Here is a 21,520-nt window from a genome sequence, read left to right as displayed (position 1 = left end):
ATATGACGGTTTTAGGACTCTGCTACGGCACGGCGTCACCGGCGTTTCTACCTGAAATTTTAACGAGGCAGACTTTATCAATAAATCTCGTCTTCATCGTACTTAACCGAAATCATGTTGAATAAATAATTATAATGACACATTGTCAGAGGACTTCGGTCGAAACTCAATGCAGATTACCAACAATTTATGTTCATTTGTATGCACTTTTTGTCCCGACCTACCGATGGACCTGATAGCGTGATAAGACGTTTGAAAACTGATTTGAATACATTAAAATATTTACTTGAGATCGATAACAACACATTTTCTCGTTCCTAAACTCCTGACGTTAGGTTAGGTTAGGTTAGGTTAGGTTAGGTTAGGTTAGGTTAACGTTTCCTAAACTCCTGTCGATTTTGTTTAAATATTTAATGTTTTCCAAAATTTTAAATTCAAATAAAATAAATAAATAATCTTAAAATGTGTGCTGATCGACCTCAAGACAAGTAGTCATATTAACAACTGCAAATAGGTGTTCAGGAGTCTCATCGCGTTATATCTGGATAGACGAAAAGTTAAAAAAATAAAACAAAAAATGAACGTGAATTGTTTACGGTTCACCTGCGCAACGTCGTGGCCTGTACACGTACACGCATTTGTTGTGTCCGTCTTACAAGTGATAAAGTACATGAAAAAATTCACGCAATGCCCTCAGTTAATTCAAAGTTTCGTTGTAATTAGTTAAAATAAAACCATGGATTAAGAATTTCCCAAATGAAATTTTATTTATAACTGCATCAATGATTTAACTTATAATGACGTTTAATTACGTCGAGATATTATTATTATTCCCCGTCCCGGTATTTCTATAGAAACAAATTTTCTGAATTTTAGTTCCTACAACAATAGTTTACATTTTCTACGTGTTTGGACACCCTTTTTGCCAGTATTCTCAATATCGTTCTTTGAGGTTTTTCATTGGTGAGTTATTTTTAGAATGTTTTCACCAAATTGTTTGTTATCGACGGTAATACCCGCACAACGGCTATTAATAATATGAATATCTATCGTGTTTATAGCACCTATACTATTATACATGTCATCATGGTTAATCTATCGTATTATAGGAACCGATGTTTCTTGTAATATAACAATTATAATGTACATAATGAAATTCGAAAAATAACATTCTAAAAATAAATCATTAAACAAAAACCTCATAGCTTATTCATGGTAGGTTCACGAAACGAATGACGTAGTGAAATAGTGAATCACCACTGGAATTCGCAAAAAAGCTTTTTTTGTAATATTGAATTCGAAGTCCCGCAATATAATAATATCATAACAAGATTACGGTTATCAGCGTAACGTTATTTCTATGTTTTGACTTACGGTAGTATTTCAATTATAATCATGAAAAAAAAATATTATAGAATATAATCTATTATATTCGGAGCGTTATTCCGCGTGTTTTCTTAAACAAATTGGGAATTATCATTTACGCCTACGAATAACCACCAACTTGAACGGAATATTTCTTTATTCTAAGGTACTATAAACGACATATTATGGCATCATCATATGGTGGCCCTGAAAAGGGCCTTTTTAAGATGTTTTTAAACTTCAGAAGTAAGTATTTAACCTCCGAAACCGTACAGAGTACGACCTTGTCGTTTGAGAGCGTACACGACGTCCATGGCGGTGACGGTCTTCCTCTTGGCGTGCTCGGTGTACGTGACTGCGTCACGGATCACGTTTTCCAGGAATACCTTCAGAACTCCACGGGTCTCTTCGTAGATCAAACCGGAAATACGTTTAACACCGCCTCGGCGAGCCAACCGACGGATGGCGGGCTTGGTGATTCCCTGGATGTTATCACGGAGCACTTTACGATGACGTTTCGCGCCTCCTTTTCCCAGACCTTTTCCTCCTTTGCCTCGTCCTGTCATTTTGAATGTTGGAAATAGTGTTGGACAACTTGCTCGGATGTGAACTGAACGTTGACTGATACTTTTCTTCAGGTCGCAGTCCCTTTTAAACGTTTCTCACGACACCGAACCACCAATCGGAACCATGACCGGTTATCCCCCCACCCCCGCCGCTAAAATTCTAAACGTTAAACATCGTCCAATGAGGACGACGCATACCGTTCCCATTTACGTATATATACCGGTCGACAGTGTGTTCGAACCACATCAGTCGTCCGACATCCACGTTTTGCACACCAATCCAGAACAATCTAATCCAGCAGCGCAATGGCACGTACCAAGCAGACAGCTCGTAAATCTACCGGCGGAAAGGCGCCCAGGAAACAGTTGGCCACCAAAGCCGCACGTAAGAGCGCACCCGCCACCGGAGGAGTGAAAAAACCACATCGTTACCGTCCGGGAACCGTTGCCCTCCGTGAAATCCGTCGTTATCAGAAGAGCACAGAACTTTTGATCCGCAAATTGCCGTTCCAACGTCTAGTGCGCGAGATCGCCCAGGACTTCAAGACCGACCTGCGTTTCCAGAGCTCCGCGGTCATGGCGTTGCAAGAAGCTAGCGAGGCATACTTGGTAGGTCTGTTCGAAGACACCAATCTTTGCGCGATCCACGCCAAGCGTGTCACCATCATGCCAAAGGACATCCAGTTGGCCCGTCGTATCCGCGGTGAACGTGCTTAACTTTGATCATCGTCATTAGTTATCATACCTTAAAAAGGCCCTTTTCAGGGCCACCAATACGTACTTGTATTCTGGCGATGGGCACGTATAATAGTGATTGTGTTAGTTTTGCATTAGCGGCAGTATATTTCTATTATATACATATTTTACAAAACCGGACAATAATAAATGAACAACCCAGGCCAAAATTATAAGATCAGGAATCGAATAATTCAACGGTGTGACAATATCCACGAGACCACGACGTTTAAAACATACGTTATAATACACGACACCACCAGCCGGCGGACTACCGTCTGTTTATTTATAGATACTCTTGTCACGAAGTTTGATAAATAGGTGTACGCCATTTACTACCATGTAAACATTGACATTTTTATTATCGATCAATAAACAATAATTGTCCAGGATTCTCGGTGTTTACATGGCTTCAATTAAGTAAAACACCGATAGTATCTAATTAAAAATTCCGAAAGACCCATGTTGACATTGTAGACGGGTATAATAATATGGTTAGGTATAACTTATTCAGTCGCTCACGTGTTGATATTAATATTTTCATTACCACGGATCGACAGACAACAACACATAATAACGGAATTGTCCCGGTTAGGTTAGGTTACCTAACCTAACCATACAAAGGGGTTATTTTTAGAATGTTTTTCCAAATGTCTTGTTATCGACGGTAATACCCGCATCACGGTATTTACAATACAGTTAAGTACTAATCTCGATACTTTATCGCGTCGTCATTTCCCAAATAACCGAAAACAGATACCTATTAGAATATTTTTAGAATTCATTTTGTATTTCATTGTTTGATTGCTAATCATCTGATTACCGTCTTGTCAAATTATACAACATAACTAGATTATTTTTAATGTCACAATCAAACCGTCAAAATATTTTGTTCTACTTATACAGTTAACACCGGGCGATTCTTTTATCAAACAACAATCAATATTTCATAAAGTGTAAATTTTTTTTTTTTTTTACATCGTTTCAAATCGCTTATAAAACAACGTTTTTATTAAAAAAATTATATTTTTAAATATTTTTTATCCTTATAATTTTTTTAGATTTTTACTTTTTTATACGACAACATAGTGTTTTTTAATTTTATATTCCAAAGCAGAATATTTTTCTTGGTGTTTCGATACATGAAAACCGAATTTGGGACGAGTAGTTGATGAGTTATAAGTATTTAAAGTTTAGATGAGCGGAGTGGAGTGTTACGGGGTTACCCCGCGAAATGTTTGTCCACTTCTATGTATCGAAATACTAAGAAAAATATTCTGCTTTGGAATATAAAATTAAAAAACACCACGTTGTCGTATAAAAGAGTAAAAAACTTAAAAAATTATAAGGATAAAAAATATAATTTTTTAATAAAAACGTTGTTTTGTAAGCCGCCAGTGGTCAGCGTAGCCATATTTGAGTAAAATTAGCGTCTAATTAGAAACATTCGTTTGACGACGAGCCATCTTATTTTGACAGTGTACCTATTAATAATTCGATGTGATCATTTTTTATTAATCCGATTTTTAAGGTTAAAGGCCACAAGACGTGACGGCTTCCTCGAAATATGAAGGAAATGGAATTAAGTCACTTCAGAATCGTTATCCAAGTGTATTTAATGTAAAATCGCGCCCGGTCTCGATTAAAAAATGTCAAGGCATTCGCTTAAAAATCTGAAAGCAACAACAGCTACACGTGTAGTACTACCTACACTGTCTAGTGCATCTGCTGAAAAAACTTCGGACGGACGTTTGTTTTGATTTTGGTGGCCCTGAAAAGGGCCGTTTTATTAACTGTGTTTGTTGGGTAAGGGGTATCAAAGTTAAGCCTTCTTCTCGGTCTTCTTGGGCAAGAGCACGGCTTGGATGTTGGGCAACACACCACCTTGAGCGATGGTCACTCCGGACAACAATTTGTTCAACTCCTCGTCGTTCCTGATGGCCAATTGCAAATGTCTGGGGATGATACGAGACTTCTTGTTGTCACGGGCCGCGTTACCGGCCAACTCCAAAACTTCAGCTGCCAAGTACTCCATGACGGCGGCCAGGTATACCGGTGCTCCGGCTCCGACACGTTCGGCGTAGTTTCCTTTTCTCAACAGACGATGGATACGACCGACCGGGAACTGGAGTCCGGCGCGGGACGACCTGGTCTTGGATTTGCCTCCCTTCGATTTTCCTGCTTTGCCGCGTCCGCTCATGATTTTATAGTGCTTGGTATGGTTCAGATTCGATACTAGATGAGACTGATGTATAATTTTTTGCTTTGCTTTGCTTTGAAAGGGATGGCTATGCCGTTTACTATTCCAGGCTTGTGCCTCTACTAGTGGATGGAAATTAAGAAGAAATGGTTAGATTTATTGGTCTGCCCAAGAGAGTGGGTAGGGTTTCAATTTACGTTTAGTATTTGGGGGAGGGTGTGTTTTACCTAGAAGTCGGATGTAAGTATGATTCGAGAAAGAATTTTTGTAGAACATTGATTTGGTTTGGGAACGAATGGAGTTTTGAATAGATTTGAAATTTGTCGATTTTAGAAGGACCGAATTTTTAACGATGGTGGGTAAACCCGTTATCGTGCGAATGCCGATGTTTTGAACAGATTCGATACGTCTCCAATGTGAGGGACCGATGAAAGGAGCCCAAGAGGGGCCAGCATATGAAAGAATTGGAGAGACGTAGAGTTTTAGAATATTGAGCTTTGAAGATTTTGGGACAGGGCTAGAACGGTTGAGAATGGGGTAAAGAATTCCGCGGACGCGAGTGGCTTTTTTGGTGATGTCTTGAACGTGTTTGTCGAAGGTGAGTTTGCGTCCTATTGTAACGCCGAGGTATTTGGCATGATTGGACCAAGTCACTGGATGGTTGTCGAGTAGTAGTGGTGGGATGTGAGTAGTATTGGAACGTCCGAAAAGAATACCTATTGTTTTGGTAGGGTTTATTTTGATTTTCCAGCGATGAAACCATGTGGTAGCTAGGTTGAGTTGGTGTTGTAATTGTATGGCTGCGCGTTTCGGGTTTTTGTCGAAAGTAAAGAACATAGTGTCGTCAGCGAATAGTGAGAGGTGAGCTTTAGGAGTTGTTGGTATGTCGTTAATGTAAGTCAAGTAGAGAGTAGGTGAAAGGCAGGATCCTTGAGGGACGCCTGCGAGTATGTGTCTGGTGGACGAGAATGAGTCTTCGATTTTTGTGACAAAAGTGCGGTCAGTGAGAAAGGATTCGATGATTTTAACGATTTCAGTCGAGATGTTGAGTTGGGACAGTTTGTAGAGGAGGCCGACGTGCCAGACCCGGTCGAAGGCTTTTTCCACGTCAAGGAAAATGGAGGCGGTGTTAACGTTTTTGTTAAAGTTCTGACTAAGTTGGTGAGTAAGTTTGGTCAGTTGTAGAGTGGTAGAGTGTTCAGGTCTGAAAGCAAATTGTTCTGGGCGGATTTTGTCTCGAAGATTGGTTTGAAGGTGAGAGAGGATGATTCGTTCGTAAATTTTTGATATTGAGGAGAGTAGAGCGATGGGTCGGTAATTTTCGGGAAGTTTGTGATCTTTACCCGGCTTAGGGATGGAAATTATTACTGCTTTTTTCCAAGCACGTGGAAAGTAGCAAATTCTGAGGGAGCAATTTATAACTTGTGTTAAGGAAAGTAGAATGTTATTCGGTAGAAATTTAAGAGCAGTGTTGGTGATGAGATCGACACCAGGGGCTTTCTTTTTGCGGAGGTTGTTTATGATTTTTTTGGATTGTGCCAGGGGTGGTGAATAAATTAGATTTGGTGATACTTATGTTTCGAAGTAAGTTGGAGTGGGCAGAAACTTCTGGAAGGTCGGGACCAGGGTTTGGTTGGAATTGGAGTTCGAGAGAGTCAGCTATCAGCTCGGCTCGATCGATGGCCGGAAAAACTAGACCGTTGGGGCCGGTGAGAGGGTGGGATGCAGGACGTTTGTGGAGGAGACATTTGTTTAGTTTGTATATAGAGCCGTCCTGATGGTCAAGAGAATTAAGAAAAATGTCCCACTGGTCAGTTTTGTGAGTTTCGAGTAAAGTTCTGATTAGTGAGATTTTGGCGTTAAGTTGACGTTTGGTAGTCGGGTCACGGTTTCTTTGCCATTGACGGCGTAATTGGTTTTTTTCCGTTATTTCAAGTTTTATGTAGTCAGGTAGTAAAAAGGAAGAGTTTTTGTGTTTAGGGGTAAATACGCTAGCTTCGATCGCGTGTTGAATGTTTTTGGTGAGAGTATCAATTGCCAAGTCGATCGACTCACTGTTGATGGTCGGTCGTTCAGTTGGGTTTGGTAAGTTGGATAGGATTGTCTTGTATTTTGTCCAGTTAATGAAGCGGATAGTCGTTGGAGGGGACGATGATACCGGAGTACACAAGGTCTCCAGAAGGATAGGGTTGTGGTCAGAAGATAGCTCGTTGAGGTTGTCGATTTGAGTAGGATAAGGTAGTCGAACGAGTGCTATGTCAAGTATGTCAGGTCTGTATCTAGCGTTTGTCGGGAAGTGTGTGGGGGATGAGGGAGCAGTAATGGTATAGTCCGATTGTTGAACGTGGTCGAAAAGTACGCGACCGGCAGCGTTTGTCGAGTGGCTATACCAGAGAGGGTGTTTGGCGTTGTAGTCACCTGCAGAGATTTGCCATTCGGCACTTTGGGTCAACAAGTCCAAGTCGTGAGACGTGAGTGTTGCACCTGGTGGTTTGTATACCGCTGATACAAGGACTTCGTGGCCGTTTAGTTGGATGAGGACAGAAGAGGTTTGAATGAGTGTGTTAAGAGTTATAGGTTGGTGAATGATGCGTCGGTGGATTAGAACAGCCGTGCCGCCGTGAGCAGGCGAGCCGCGGACGGGCGGCAGGTCATTCCTGTATGTGAAGAAATTTGGAATGTGAAGTTGGGTAGAAGGAGATAGACGGGTTTCGTTTAGTAGGATTATGTCAGTTTTCAGTAGGAGAGCGAGGGAGCGTAGTTCGTTGAGTTTGTTTTTGATACCGTTGGAGTTCCAAAATAGGATTTTTAAGTTATTCATTTTGGGGTGAGAGAATGGACAGGAATGTTTTAATTGTAGTTTCTATGAGTGATTTTGGATCTTGATTGTTAGATAGTGCAGTCAGTAGGTTGGTGAGCAGGTTGAGAATAATTGGTAAGTTAAATTGTGGGACTGGAGAAACTAGAGAAGTGTTCGCTGATTTAGAAGTTGCTGCAGAGTAAGTGATTGTAGAGTTTTGCTGGTGGGGAGGTGGTGGTGGAGGAGAGGTCGGGATTGGCTGTGAGACTTGTTGTTGGGCGGACTTTTGGTTCGGTGGTGGAGATACTTGCTGTTTTTGGGCCAAGAAGTGGGGGCAGCCTCGAAAGTTTGCCGTGTGCGGACCGCCACAGTTGCAGCAAGTCGGAGCAAGTTCAGGGGTTTTGGGGCAGACGTTGGCAGCGTGGTTACCAGCGCATTTAACACACCGTGGCGGGTGACCACAGTTACGGGAACCATGGCCAAAGCGTTGGCACGAGAAGCACTGGGCTGGGCCGGAGGGTTTAAGGGGTTCGACCGAGATTTCTAAGTAGAACAAGTTAGTGAGGAGAAATATATCCTTGGCAGTCGGGTTGGCAGCGATATGCACGAGACATATAGGCATTGGTTTGTCTGGGGTTCCAAAGCGGCGGACGAATTTAACGGAAAAACCCAGGGACTCAAGTTCGTCCTTGAGTTCATCAGAGGTTATGTCATTGGGTATTCCCTTCAGAACTACCTTAAGGGATCGTTCTTCGGGGAGTGAAAAGGTGTGGAATTCGATACTAAGTTTCAGTAGGGTTTTTTGGATTAGCCGGAAAAGGGTCGCATCGGCGGCCTTTAAGGTCACCCGTTCGCCGGAGGCCTTGGCCGACAGAGAGCTTGGTTGCAAGTTGGGGAGTGCGTAAATGGTGGGCGCGACCTTACGCCAGGAAACGGAGCTCAGGATTATGGGAGGTGGTCTGGGGATTGTTGGAGATTTGTACGGTGATTGGGTTGTTGGGACGGGGTTGGTTGATGCAGGAAGTAATGTATCTGTAGATAGTACGGAGTTTAGTGAGGAATGAGAGTGTTGAGTCGAGATGCTTGAGTCAGAAAAGGAGTCTAGAGTTTCGGAGCCAGAAGTTCCTGACGGAGTTGGAGAGGGGGGAGCAGAACGTTGACGTGATATTTTAAGTAAGTGGTTGGTAGGAGGGTTTCCCCCTTTGCGTTTTTTGCCCATGTTTGATAGGCGTGGGTGTGTGTGTTAAAGGGAGGGGATGGGATGCTGTGGCTATGTGAGGGCGCGGCCCCACGACAGCTAAAACGGAGGGACGTCGCTTCCGCGACGGCTTACTTGTGGGCGCTGGTGCCCTGTTGGAGAGCGGTGAAAACGGCTGTTTGAGTTGAAGGTTCGTGGTGTGAACCGTGGGCGCTGGAGCCCTGTTGAAGCAGTGAGAACGGCTGTTTTGAGGTTGTAGGTTCGTGGTGTGAACCGTGGGCGCTGTTGCCCTGTTGAAGCGGTGTGAACGGCTGGCTGTAGAGTAGTTGGCAGAGGACGTCTTGCTCGGATGTGAACTGAACGTTGAATGATGATATATAATTTTCCCGAAATTTTCGTTTATATAGTAAAATTGTGGACAGCAATTCTGTGATTGGACAGAGATAACAACACTACGATACTACGTCACACCGTTCGGTTGATTTTCATTACCAAACGTTGTGGTTTTCGTTCGACATAATCGTGAAACGTACTCGTGGAGAAATTTCCATTTTCCGTTGTTATGGACTAATCGACGATTCTATTTATACCGTCATCACTGTGGGTTTTTACACCAATAAACGAACGGAATGTCGCTTGGGTTTGGTAATATATACCCAGTGATGTAATGTCAAATTATCACTCAGTACACAACGTTTCAGTCGTCAACAAGTCTATTTACAATTATTCGAAATGGCTCCAGGAGGAAAATCGGCGGGCAAAGCAATGAAGAAGTCGTCCGGCAAGGCACAAAAGAACATCGCCAAGTCCGACAAGAAGCGCAAGCCCAAGAGGAAAGAATCGTACGCAATCTACATCTACAAAGTGTTGAAACAAGTACATCCCGACACCGGAGTCTCGTCCAAAGCCATGAGCATCATGAACAGCTTCGTCAACGACCTGTTCGAGCGCATCGCCGCCGAATCCAGTCGTCTGGCCCACTACAACAAACGTTCGACCATTACCAGCCGGGAAATCCAAACTGCCGTCCGACTCTTGTTGCCCGGTGAATTGGCCAAGCACGCCGTCAGTGAAGGAACCAAGGCTGTGACCAAGTACACCAGCTCCAAATAAGTCTCCCGTTTTGTGAAATATCATTACTCAACTAAAACGGCCCTTTTCAGGGCCACCAATCGCTATAAAATTTCTGTTCTCTAACAACCATTATTTTTGAACTAAAACTATCGCATGTAGAATATTTTGAACATTTGCAGTGTGTACAGAGCGGGGAGCACTGCGTGATTATCGGGATAGTTAACGAAAAAAAATGCTGTCCGGTTACGTAAGAAATTTACTAAAACATCGAGTTCTTCTTTGATAGAATGATATAATATCGTGTGTATTATTATAAATGCGATGGATATTAATAGACGTTGTGCGGGTTTTACCGTCGAAAACACGAGATTTGGCAAAAACATGCTAAAAATAACCAATCGTATGGGCACGGCAAATTTCATTATTATGTGTTAACTGTCGGTCGATAAGTGGTAATGAAAAAATTAACGTTAATATATATTTGAGCGACTGTGAGTAATAGCTATACCTAACCAGACTGTAATGTCAACATGGGTCTTTCGGGTTTTTAATTAGGTACAATCGGTATCTTACGTAATTGAAGCCATATAAACACCGAGAATCCTGGATAATTATTGTTTATTTATCGACTATCAGTAATAAAAATATATTTATAACAATGTCAGTGTTTACTCGGTAAATGGCGTACCTATTCATCAAACTTCCCCAGAACGCGGGTCAAAAGTATCTATAAATAAACAGACGATAATCGGCTGCTAGTGTCGTGTATAATTATAATGTATGTTTTATACGTCGTGGTCTCGTGGATATTGTTACACTGTTGAATTATTCGATTCCCGACAGTTATCCAAATTAAATAATATAGTCTATCCAAATAACAAAAACGACCATCCGCCAAATTCTGGTTCAAGTGCCACGGTTGTACCAAAAGTACGACAACGGCATTGTAATATTTTTAACATTAAAAAAAGGGTTTTTTTTATTTTTTATTATAACATTATCATAATATCCCAGGTGGCAAGATGACATTTTATTTTATTTATGATAAAAAAATTATATTTTTATTTATATTTTCCACACATCTTACAATATTATTATTAAAATATTTTTACTCTTTTTGAGCTATTTATAGGTACAAGTAAATTTCGAATTTTATTAGATTTTTTTTTTAACCTCAAAACCTATAGATAATAGGTAGCTAAATAACACAAAATTACAACGTGCAAAATTTACAATTTCACAAAACGTATCATTGAAATATGTAGTAATATTTTACTGGTGACATATACATTGGTGACACTGATAAGGGCTCCAGAAAAATTGGTTGTTATTGAATAATAAACTCGAATGAAATTTTAAAATACATGACGTAGGTAATGCGTTGAGTTCTAAACAGCAGCTGAGCGTCGTCGAACGCTGATTCAACCGTATTTTTCAGCATAATTCATACGCAAATAGTCGGGTAAAAAAGAAATTCACGAAAAAAAATGGCGTCCGGTTATTCAAGGATTTTATCGGTCCCTATGATGTTTCTTGGAAAACATATAATAGTATACTATAAATACGATTTATATTCGTATCATTAATAGCCGCCGTGCAGCTATTACCGTCGATAACAAGGAATTTGGTAAAAACGTTCTAAAAATAACTCATCAATGAAAAACCTAAAGAAATACCGACACAAGCAATAATGTACCGACGTAATTAAAATGTTATTATTATTTAAATCGTTTATACGTCACCGAGTTAGCAAATCGTCCGTGTCGATAAATATTTAATTCAATTCAAGTCTAAAATGGTAAATTTGAGCACTAAAATAAAATTAAAACAAACTTACGCGTAAACACCGACTCTTCCGATGAAACGTAGAGCTGTGTCATATGTATCAAGGACAGACGTTCAGATGTCCGCCGCCGAAGAAACAGCTGCCTTCGTCCCGCTCCGAACTGAAACTTGAAAGTATCGAAATATTTGATGAAAATAACCCGAACGTAACGAAATGTGCGACTTAATTTAGTTATATTATTTACCGCTTAACGACTTGTCTTTCTATTCACGTCTCGGTTTATTTGAATTATTAGAACGTCAACACAATTGGCGATTGTCACAGGTGATATAAATATAACATTATAATTTGATAATAAATAATATTCATGTCGTTAATAGCCATTGTGCGGGTCACAAGGAATTTGGTAAAAACATTGTAAAAATAACTCATCAATGAAAAACCTATAGAAATACCGATACGGGCAATAGTATCTCGACGTAATTAAATGTTTATATTAGTCGGTTATAAATAACATTGAATTTGGGAATTCCTTAACAATTGTAACCGATGTTTTTATTTTAATTAATTGCAATATAATCCAAACCGCAACTGGGTGCGTCTCACCCGTCCATAGTCTGAAACGACCAAACGCGAACAGACTTTATAAAATATGTTTTTCTAAATCACGCGTCATACAATCGTAGAGCTTACAAAAATGTATGAAAAAATATAATAGTTGGTGAGAGAAGTGCGAGTCATAAAATTTGGTGGTCCTGAAAAGGACCGTTTTAAGGGAGGAAGATGGATAGTATTTAACACTACCGCACTACTTCTTTTTGGGAGCTGCGGTTTTCTTGATCGGAGTCTTCTTCGATTTGGGTTTGACGGCGGCCGGCTTTTTCGCTTTGGCTGGGGCCTTCTTTGGTGTAGTCGCCTTGGGTTTCGCCGCAGCGGTCTTTTTCGCTTTTTTGGCTGCTGGTTCACCCGCCGCGGGTTTCTTGGCGGCTACGAGCTTCTTCTTCTTCGGTGTTCCGGCGGCTTTGACTTTTTTGACGATGGATTTCTTCTTTTTGGCTACAACGGCCTTTTTCGGCTTGACCTCGGCGACGGGCAACTTGAAGTGTCCCGAAGCGCCGGTTCCCTTGGTCTGGACGACGGTACCGTTGGCGACGGCGGCTTTCAAAAACTTCCTGATGAAAGGCGCCAGCTTGGCGGGATCGACTTTGTAGTTGGCGGCCAAGTATTTCTTGATGGCCGGTAACGACGAACCTTTCTTCTCCTTGAGCTCCTTGATGGCCGACGTGACCATCACGGCGGTGGTCGGGTGCAACGCAACGGTCTTCTTGACTTTAGAAGCCGACAACTTCTTCTTGGCAGGAGACTTCTTCGCGGCCGGCGATGCGGCGACTGGAGCCGGAGTTGTAGCGACGGTGTCTGTCATGTTGATGATGAAATTGTTCAGGTATATATTTAAAACGATGGACAATCGACTGTTCACTGTGGCGATACCAAGTGTGTTAAAAAATGTGTAAATATATACAGTGCACCGTGCCAACTAGTAAACCAGTGTGATTCGCGTCGTCCTCCGAGCTACGGTTGTACAATCGTTTTTCACAATATCTCAACGGGAAATGGTGGTAAAAATCTGGCTTTGAACTTTTTGGAAAGCTAACTAAATTCTAAACGATCGCCAATGATTATTGCATCGCCACCCAGTACCACGAAACCACCACAAGTCGTTATTTCCACACTTCCGACCGGGTTTTCGTAAACCGTATTTGAATGTCTGCCGTATGACTGAAACCAGACGAAAATTTACAAAAATATTTTGGATTAATTCTCCACGAGTTTCCCGAGACCATAGAATTTGCAGATTTCCAATCGACCGATTTCCCGACGAACAGCGGCTGTTCGAATATGACGGTTTTAGGACTCTGCTACGGCACGGCGTCACCGGCGTTTCTACCTGAAATTTTAACGAGGCAGACTTTATCAATAAATCTCGTCTTCATCGTACTTAACCGAAATCATGTTGAATAAATAATTATAATGACACATTGTCAGAGGACTTCGGTCGAAACTCAATGCAGATTACCAACAATTTATGTTCATTTGTATGCACTTTTTGTCCCGACCTACCGATGGACCTGATAGCGTGATAAGACGTTTGAAAACTGATTTGAATACATTAAAATATTTACTTGAGATCGATAACAACACATTTTCTCGTTCCTAAACTCCTGACGTTAGGTTAGGTTAGGTTAGGTTAGGTTAGGTTAGGTTAGGTTAGGTTAACGTTTCCTAAACTCCTGTCGATTTTGTTTAAATATTTAATGTTTTCCAAAATTTTAAATTCAAATAAAATAAATAAATAATCTTAAAATGTGTGCTGATCGACCTCAAGACAAGTAGTCATATTAACAACTGCAAATAGGTGTTCAGGAGTCTCATCGCGTTATATCTGGATAGACGAAAAGTTAAAAAAATAAAACAAAAAATGAACGTGAATTGTTTACGGTTCACCTGCGCAACGTCGTGGCCTGTACACGTACACGCATTTGTTGTGTCCGTCTTACAAGTGATAAAGTACATGAAAAAATTCACGCAATGCCCTCAGTTAATTCAAAGTTTCGTTGTAATTAGTTAAAATAAAACCATGGATTAAGAATTTCCCAAATGAAATTTTATTTATAACTGCATCAATGATTTAACTTATAATGACGTTTAATTACGTCGAGATATTATTATTATTCCCCGTCCCGGTATTTCTATAGAAACAAATTTTCTGAATTTTAGTTCCTACAACAATAGTTTACATTTTCTACGTGTTTGGACACCCTTTTTGCCAGTATTCTCAATATCGTTCTTTGAGGTTTTTCATTGGTGAGTTATTTTTAGAATGTTTTCACCAAATTGTTTGTTATCGACGGTAATACCCGCACAACGGCTATTAATAATATGAATATCTATCGTGTTTATAGCACCTATACTATTATACATGTCATCATGGTTAATCTATCGTATTATAGGAACCGATGTTTCTTGTAATATAACAATTATAATGTACATAATGAAATTCGAAAAATAACATTCTAAAAATAAATCATTAAACAAAAACCTCATAGCTTATTCATGGTAGGTTCACGAAACGAATGACGTAGTGAAATAGTGAATCACCACTGGAATTCGCAAAAAAGCTTTTTTTGTAATATTGAATTCGAAGTCCCGCAATATAATAATATCATAACAAGATTACGGTTATCAGCGTAACGTTATTTCTATGTTTTGACTTACGGTAGTATTTCAATTATAATCATGAAAAAAAAATATTATAGAATATAATCTATTATATTCGGAGCGTTATTCCGCGTGTTTTCTTAAACAAATTGGGAATTATCATTTACGCCTACGAATAACCACCAACTTGAACGGAATATTTCTTTATTCTAAGGTACTATAAACGACATATTATGGCATCATCATATGGTGGCCCTGAAAAGGGCCTTTTTAAGATGTTTTTAAACTTCAGAAGTAAGTATTTAACCTCCGAAACCGTACAGAGTACGACCTTGTCGTTTGAGAGCGTACACGACGTCCATGGCGGTGACGGTCTTCCTCTTGGCGTGCTCGGTGTACGTGACTGCGTCACGGATCACGTTTTCCAGGAATACCTTCAGAACTCCACGGGTCTCTTCGTAGATCAAACCGGAAATACGTTTAACACCGCCTCGGCGAGCCAACCGACGGATGGCGGGCTTGGTGATTCCCTGGATGTTATCACGGAGCACTTTACGATGACGTTTCGCGCCTCCTTTTCCCAGACCTTTTCCTCCTTTGCCTCGTCCTGTCATTTTGAATGTTGGAAATAGTGTTGGACAACTTGCTCGGATGTGAACTGAACGTTGACTGATACTTTTCTTCAGGTCGCAGTCCCTTTTAAACGTTTCTCACGACACCGAACCACCAATCGGAACCATGACCGGTTATCCCCCCACCCCCGCCGCTAAAATTCTAAACGTTAAACATCGTCCAATGAGGACGACGCATACCGTTCCCATTTACGTATATATACCGGTCGACAGTGTGTTCGAACCACATCAGTCGTCCGACATCCACGTTTTGCACACCAATCCAGAACAATCTAATCCAGCAGCGCAATGGCACGTACCAAGCAGACAGCTCGTAAATCTACCGGCGGAAAGGCGCCCAGGAAACAGTTGGCCACCAAAGCCGCACGTAAGAGCGCACCCGCCACCGGAGGAGTGAAAAAACCACATCGTTACCGTCCGGGAACCGTTGCCCTCCGTGAAATCCGTCGTTATCAGAAGAGCACAGAACTTTTGATCCGCAAATTGCCGTTCCAACGTCTAGTGCGCGAGATCGCCCAGGACTTCAAGACCGACCTGCGTTTCCAGAGCTCCGCGGTCATGGCGTTGCAAGAAGCTAGCGAGGCATACTTGGTAGGTCTGTTCGAAGACACCAATCTTTGCGCGATCCACGCCAAGCGTGTCACCATCATGCCAAAGGACATCCAGTTGGCCCGTCGTATCCGCGGTGAACGTGCTTAACTTTGATCATCGTCATTAGTTATCATACCTTAAAAAGGCCCTTTTCAGGGCCACCAATACGTACTTGTATTCTGGCGATGGGCACGTATAATAGTGATTGTGTTAGTTTTGCATTAGCGGCAGTATATTTCTATTATATACATATTTTACAAAACCGGACAATAATAAATGAACAACCCAGGCCAAAATTATAAGATCAGGAATCGAATAATTCAACGGTGTGACAATATCCACGAGACCACGACGTTTAAAACATACGTTATAATACACGACACCACCAGCCGGCGGACTACCGTCTGTTTATTTATAGATACTCTTGTCACGAAGTTTGATAAATAGGTGTACGCCATTTACTACCATGTAAACATTGACATTTTTATTATCGATCAATAAACAATAATTGTCCAGGATTCTCGGTGTTTACATGGCTTCAATTAAGTAAAACACCGATAGTATCTAATTAAAAATTCCGAAAGACCCATGTTGACATTGTAGACGGGTATAATAATATGGTTAGGTATAACTTATTCAGTCGCTCACGTGTTGATATTAATATTTTCATTACCACGGATCGACAGACAACAACACATAATAACGGAATTGTCCCGGTTAGGTTAGGTTACCTAACCTAACCATACAAAGGGGTTATTTTTAGAATGTTTTTCCAAATGTCTTGTTATCGACGGTAATACCCGCATCACGGTATTTACAATACAGTTAAGTACTAATCTCGATACTTTATCGCGTCGTCATTTCCCAAATAACCGAAAACAGATACCTATTAGAATATTTTTAGAATTCATTTTGTATTTCATTGTTTGATTGCTAATCATCTGATTACCGTCTTGTCAAATTATACAACATAACTAGATTATTTTTAATGTCACAATCAAACCGTCAAAATATTTTGTTCTACTTATACAGTTAACACCGGGCGATTCTTTTATCAAACAACAATCAATATTTCATAAAGTGTAAATTTTTTTTTTTTTTTACATCGTTTCAAATCGCTTATAAAACAACGTTTTTATTAAAAAAATTATATTTTTAAATATTTTTTATCCTTATAATTTTTTTAGATTTTTACTTTTTTATACGACAACATAGTGTTTTTTAATTTTATATTCCAAAGCAGAATATTTTTCTTGGTGTTTCGATACATGAAAACCGAATTTGGGACGAGTAGTTGATGAGTTATAAGTATTTAAAGTTTAGATGAGCGGAGTGGAGTGTTACGGGGTTACCCCGCGAAATGTTTGTCCACTTCTATGTATCGAAATACTAAGAAAAATATTCTGCTTTGGAATATAAAATTAAAAAACACCACGTTGTCGTATAAAAGAGTAAAAAACTTAAAAAATTATAAGGATAAAAAATATAATTTTTTAATAAAAACGTTGTTTTGTAAGCCGCCAGTGGTCAGCGTAGCCATATTTGAGTAAAATTAGCGTCTAATTAGAAACATTCGTTTGACGACGAGCCATCTTATTTTGACAGTGTACCTATTAATAATTCGATGTGATCATTTTTTATTAATCCGATTTTTAAGGTTAAAGGCCACAAGACGTGACGGCTTCCTCGAAATATGAAGGAAATGGAATTAAGTCACTTCAGAATCGTTATCCAAGTGTATTTAATGTAAAATCGCGCCCGGTCTCGATTAAAAAATGTCAAGGCATTCGCTTAAAAATCTGAAAGCAACAACAGCTACACGTGTAGTACTACCTACACTGTCTAGTGCATCTGCTGAAAAAACTTCGGACGGACGTTTGTTTTGATTTTGGTGGCCCTGAAAAGGGCCGTTTTATTAACTGTGTTTGTTGGGTAAGGGGTATCAAAGTTAAGCCTTCTTCTCGGTCTTCTTGGGCAAGAGCACGGCTTGGATGTTGGGCAACACACCACCTTGAGCGATGGTCACTCCGGACAACAATTTGTTCAACTCCTCGTCGTTCCTGATGGCCAATTGCAAATGTCTGGGGATGATACGAGACTTCTTGTTGTCACGGGCCGCGTTACCGGCCAACTCCAAAACTTCAGCTGCCAAGTACTCCATGACGGCGGCCAGGTATACCGGTGCTCCGGCTCCGACACGTTCGGCGTAGTTTCCTTTTCTCAACAGACGATGGATACGACCGACCGGGAACTGGAGTCCGGCGCGGGACGACCTGGTCTTGGATTTGCCTCCCTTCGATTTTCCTGCTTTGCCGCGTCCGCTCATGATTTTATAGTGCTTGGTATGGTTCAGATTCGATACTAGATGAGACTGATGTATAATTTTCCCGAAATTTTCGTTTATATAGTAAAATTGTGGACAGCAATTCTGTGATTGGACAGAGATAACAACACTACGATACTACGTCACACCGTTCGGTTGATTTTCATTACCAAACGTTGTGGTTTTCGTTCGACATAATCGTGAAACGTACTCGTGGAGAAATTTCCATTTTCCGTTGTTATGGACTAATCGACGATTCTATTTATACCGTCATCACTGTGGGTTTTTACACCAATAAACGAACGGAATGTCGCTTGGGTTTGGTAATATATACCCAGTGATGTAATGTCAAATTATCACTCAGTACACAACGTTTCAGTCGTCAACAAGTCTATTTACAATTATTCGAAATGGCTCCAGGAGGAAAATCGGCGGGCAAAGCAATGAAGAAGTCGTCCGGCAAGGCACAAAAGAACATCGCCAAGTCCGACAAGAAGCGCAAGCCCAAGAGGAAAGAATCGTACGCAATCTACATCTACAAAGTGTTGAAACAAGTACATCCCGACACCGGAGTCTCGTCCAAAGCCATGAGCATCATGAACAGCTTCGTCAACGACCTGTTCGAGCGCATCGCCGCCGAATCCAGTCGTCTGGCCCACTACAACAAACGTTCGACCATTACCAGCCGGGAAATCCAAACTGCCGTCCGACTCTTGTTGCCCGGTGAATTGGCCAAGCACGCCGTCAGTGAAGGAACCAAGGCTGTGACCAAGTACACCAGCTCCAAATAAGTCTCCCGTTTTGTGAAATATCATTACTCAACTAAAACGGCCCTTTTCAGGGCCACCAATCGCTATAAAATTTCTGTTCTCTAACAACCATTATTTTTGAACTAAAACTATCGCATGTAGAATATTTTGAACATTTGCAGTGTGTACAGAGCGGGGAGCACTGCGTGATTATCGGGATAGTTAACGAAAAAAAATGCTGTCCGGTTACGTAAGAAATTTACTAAAACATCGAGTTCTTCTTTGATAGAATGATATAATATCGTGTGTATTATTATAAATGCGATGGATATTAATAGACGTTGTGCGGGTTTTACCGTCGAAAACACGAGATTTGGCAAAAACATGCTAAAAATAACCAATCGTATGGGCACGGCAAATTTCATTATTATGTGTTAACTGTCGGTCGATAAGTGGTAATGAAAAAATTAACGTTAATATATATTTGAGCGACTGTGAGTAATAGCTATACCTAACCAGACTGTAATGTCAACATGGGTCTTTCGGGTTTTTAATTAGGTACAATCGGTATCTTACGTAATTGAAGCCATATAAACACCGAGAATCCTGGATAATTATTGTTTATTTATCGACTATCAGTAATAAAAATATATTTATAACAATGTCAGTGTTTACTCGGTAAATGGCGTACCTATTCATCAAACTTCCCCAGAACGCGGGTCAAAAGTATCTATAAATAAACAGACGATAATCGGCTGCTAGTGTCGTGTATAATTATAATGTATGTTTTATACGTCGTGGTCTCGTGGATATTGTTACACTGTTGAATTATTCGATTCCCGACAGTTATCCAAATTAAATAATATAGTCTATCCAAATAACAAAAACGACCATCCGCCAAATTCTGGTTCAAGTGCCACGGTTGTACCAAAAGTACGACAACGGCATTGTAATATTTTTAACATTAAAAAAAGGGTTTTTTTTATTTTTTATTATAACATTATCATAATATCCCAGGTGGCAAGATGACATTTTATTTTATTTATGATAAAAAAATTATATTTTTATTTATATTTTCCACACATCTTACAATATTATTATTAAAATATTTTTACTCTTTTTGAGCTATTTATAGGTACAAGTAAATTTCGAATTTTATTAGATTTTTTTTTTAACCTCAAAACCTATAGATAATAGGTAGCTAAATAACACAAAATTACAACGTGCAAAATTTACAATTTCACAAAACGTATCATTGAAATATGTAGTAATATTTTACTGGTGACATATACATTGGTGACACTGATAAGGGCTCCAGAAAAATTGGTTGTTATTGAATAATAAACTCGAATGAAATTTTAAAATACATGACGTAGGTAATGCGTTGAGTTCTAAACAGCAGCTGAGCGTCGTCGAACGCTGATTCAACCGTATTTTTCAGCATAATTCATACGCAAATAGTCGGGTAAAAAAGAAATTCACGAAAAAAAATGGCGTCCGGTTATTCAAGGATTTTATCGGTCCCTATGATGTTTCTTGGAAAACATATAATAGTATACTATAAATACGATTTATATTCGTATCATTAATAGCCGCCGTGCAGCTATTACCGTCGATAACAAGGAATTTGGTAAAAACGTTCTAAAAATAACTCATCAATGAAAAACCTAAAGAAATACCGACACAAGCAATAATGTACCGACGTAATTAAAATGTTATTATTATTTAAATCGTTTATACGTCACCGAGTTAGCAAATCGTCCGTGTCGATAAATATTTAATTCAATTCAAGTCTAAAATGGTAAATTTGAGCACTAAAATAAAATTAAAACAAACTTACGCGTAAACACCGACTCTTCCGATGAAACGTAGAGCTGTGTCATATGTATCAAGGACAGACGTTCAGATGTCCGCCGCCGAAGAAACAGCTGCCTTCGTCCCGCTCCGAACTGAAACTTGAAAGTATCGAAATATTTGATGAAAATAACCCGAACGTAACGAAATGTGCGACTTAATTTAGTTATATTATTTACCGCTTAACGACTTGTCTTTCTATTCACGTCTCGGTTTATTTGAATTATTAGAACGTCAACACAATTGGCGATTGTCACAGGTGATATAAATATAACATTATAATTTGATAATAAATAATATTCATGTCGTTAATAGCCATTGTGCGGGTCACAAGGAATTTGGTAAAAACATTGTAAAAATAACTCATCAATGAAAAACCTATAGAAATACCGATACGGGCAATAGTATCTCGACGTAATTAAATGTTT

At 40.0% G+C, this 21,520-nt stretch overlaps 7 protein-coding genes across 7 annotated transcripts; 2 read left to right on the top strand and 5 right to left on the bottom strand.

Annotated features, from left to right (window-relative positions):
• Positions 1-1,573: 1,573 nt before the first annotated feature.
• Positions 1,574-2,059, bottom strand: LOC132942082 (histone H4). Its single transcript, XM_061010385.1, has one exon. It carries the CDS (start codon positions 1,929-1,931, stop codon positions 1,620-1,622), a length of 312 nt encoding a protein of 103 aa, XP_060866368.1. The 5' UTR covers positions 1,932-2,059; the 3' UTR covers positions 1,574-1,619.
• Positions 2,060-4,441: 2,382 nt separating this feature from the next.
• LOC132940228 (histone H2A-like) lies at positions 4,442-4,899 on the bottom strand. The gene has a single exon (XM_061007703.1). It carries the CDS (start codon positions 4,864-4,866, stop codon positions 4,489-4,491), a length of 378 nt encoding a protein of 125 aa, XP_060863686.1. The 5' UTR covers positions 4,867-4,899; the 3' UTR covers positions 4,442-4,488.
• A 4,661-nt stretch (positions 4,900-9,560) lies between these two features.
• On the top strand, positions 9,561-10,445 carry LOC132940225 (histone H2B-like). Its single transcript, XM_061007699.1, has one exon. The coding sequence runs from the start codon at positions 9,597-9,599 to the stop codon at positions 9,975-9,977; it is 381 nt and encodes a 126-aa protein (XP_060863682.1). The 5' UTR covers positions 9,561-9,596; the 3' UTR covers positions 9,978-10,445.
• A 2,047-nt stretch (positions 10,446-12,492) lies between these two features.
• LOC132940218 (histone H1A, sperm-like) lies at positions 12,493-13,218 on the bottom strand. The gene has a single exon (XM_061007693.1). The coding sequence runs from the start codon at positions 13,145-13,147 to the stop codon at positions 12,533-12,535; it is 615 nt and encodes a 204-aa protein (XP_060863676.1). The 5' UTR covers positions 13,148-13,218; the 3' UTR covers positions 12,493-12,532.
• A 1,981-nt stretch (positions 13,219-15,199) lies between these two features.
• On the bottom strand, positions 15,200-15,685 carry LOC132940231 (histone H4). The gene has a single exon (XM_061007706.1). The coding sequence runs from the start codon at positions 15,555-15,557 to the stop codon at positions 15,246-15,248; it is 312 nt and encodes a 103-aa protein (XP_060863689.1). The 5' UTR covers positions 15,558-15,685; the 3' UTR covers positions 15,200-15,245.
• A 2,382-nt stretch (positions 15,686-18,067) lies between these two features.
• On the bottom strand, positions 18,068-18,552 carry LOC132940229 (histone H2A-like). Its single transcript, XM_061007704.1, has one exon. It carries the CDS (start codon positions 18,490-18,492, stop codon positions 18,115-18,117), a length of 378 nt encoding a protein of 125 aa, XP_060863687.1. The 5' UTR covers positions 18,493-18,552; the 3' UTR covers positions 18,068-18,114.
• Positions 18,553-18,687: 135 nt separating this feature from the next.
• LOC132940223 (histone H2B-like) lies at positions 18,688-19,748 on the top strand. Its single transcript, XM_061007698.1, has one exon. The coding sequence runs from the start codon at positions 18,900-18,902 to the stop codon at positions 19,278-19,280; it is 381 nt and encodes a 126-aa protein (XP_060863681.1). The 5' UTR covers positions 18,688-18,899; the 3' UTR covers positions 19,281-19,748.
• Positions 19,749-21,520: the final 1,772 nt, after the last annotated feature.

Source organism: Metopolophium dirhodum, chromosome 3 (genome assembly GCF_019925205.1).
Source record: "Metopolophium dirhodum isolate CAU chromosome 3, ASM1992520v1, whole genome shotgun sequence".
NCBI classification, from domain to species: Eukaryota; Metazoa; Arthropoda; class Insecta; order Hemiptera; family Aphididae; genus Metopolophium; species Metopolophium dirhodum.
The sequence above is the reverse complement of the archived record's forward strand: the minus strand, read 5'-3'. Positions and strand labels throughout refer to the sequence as shown.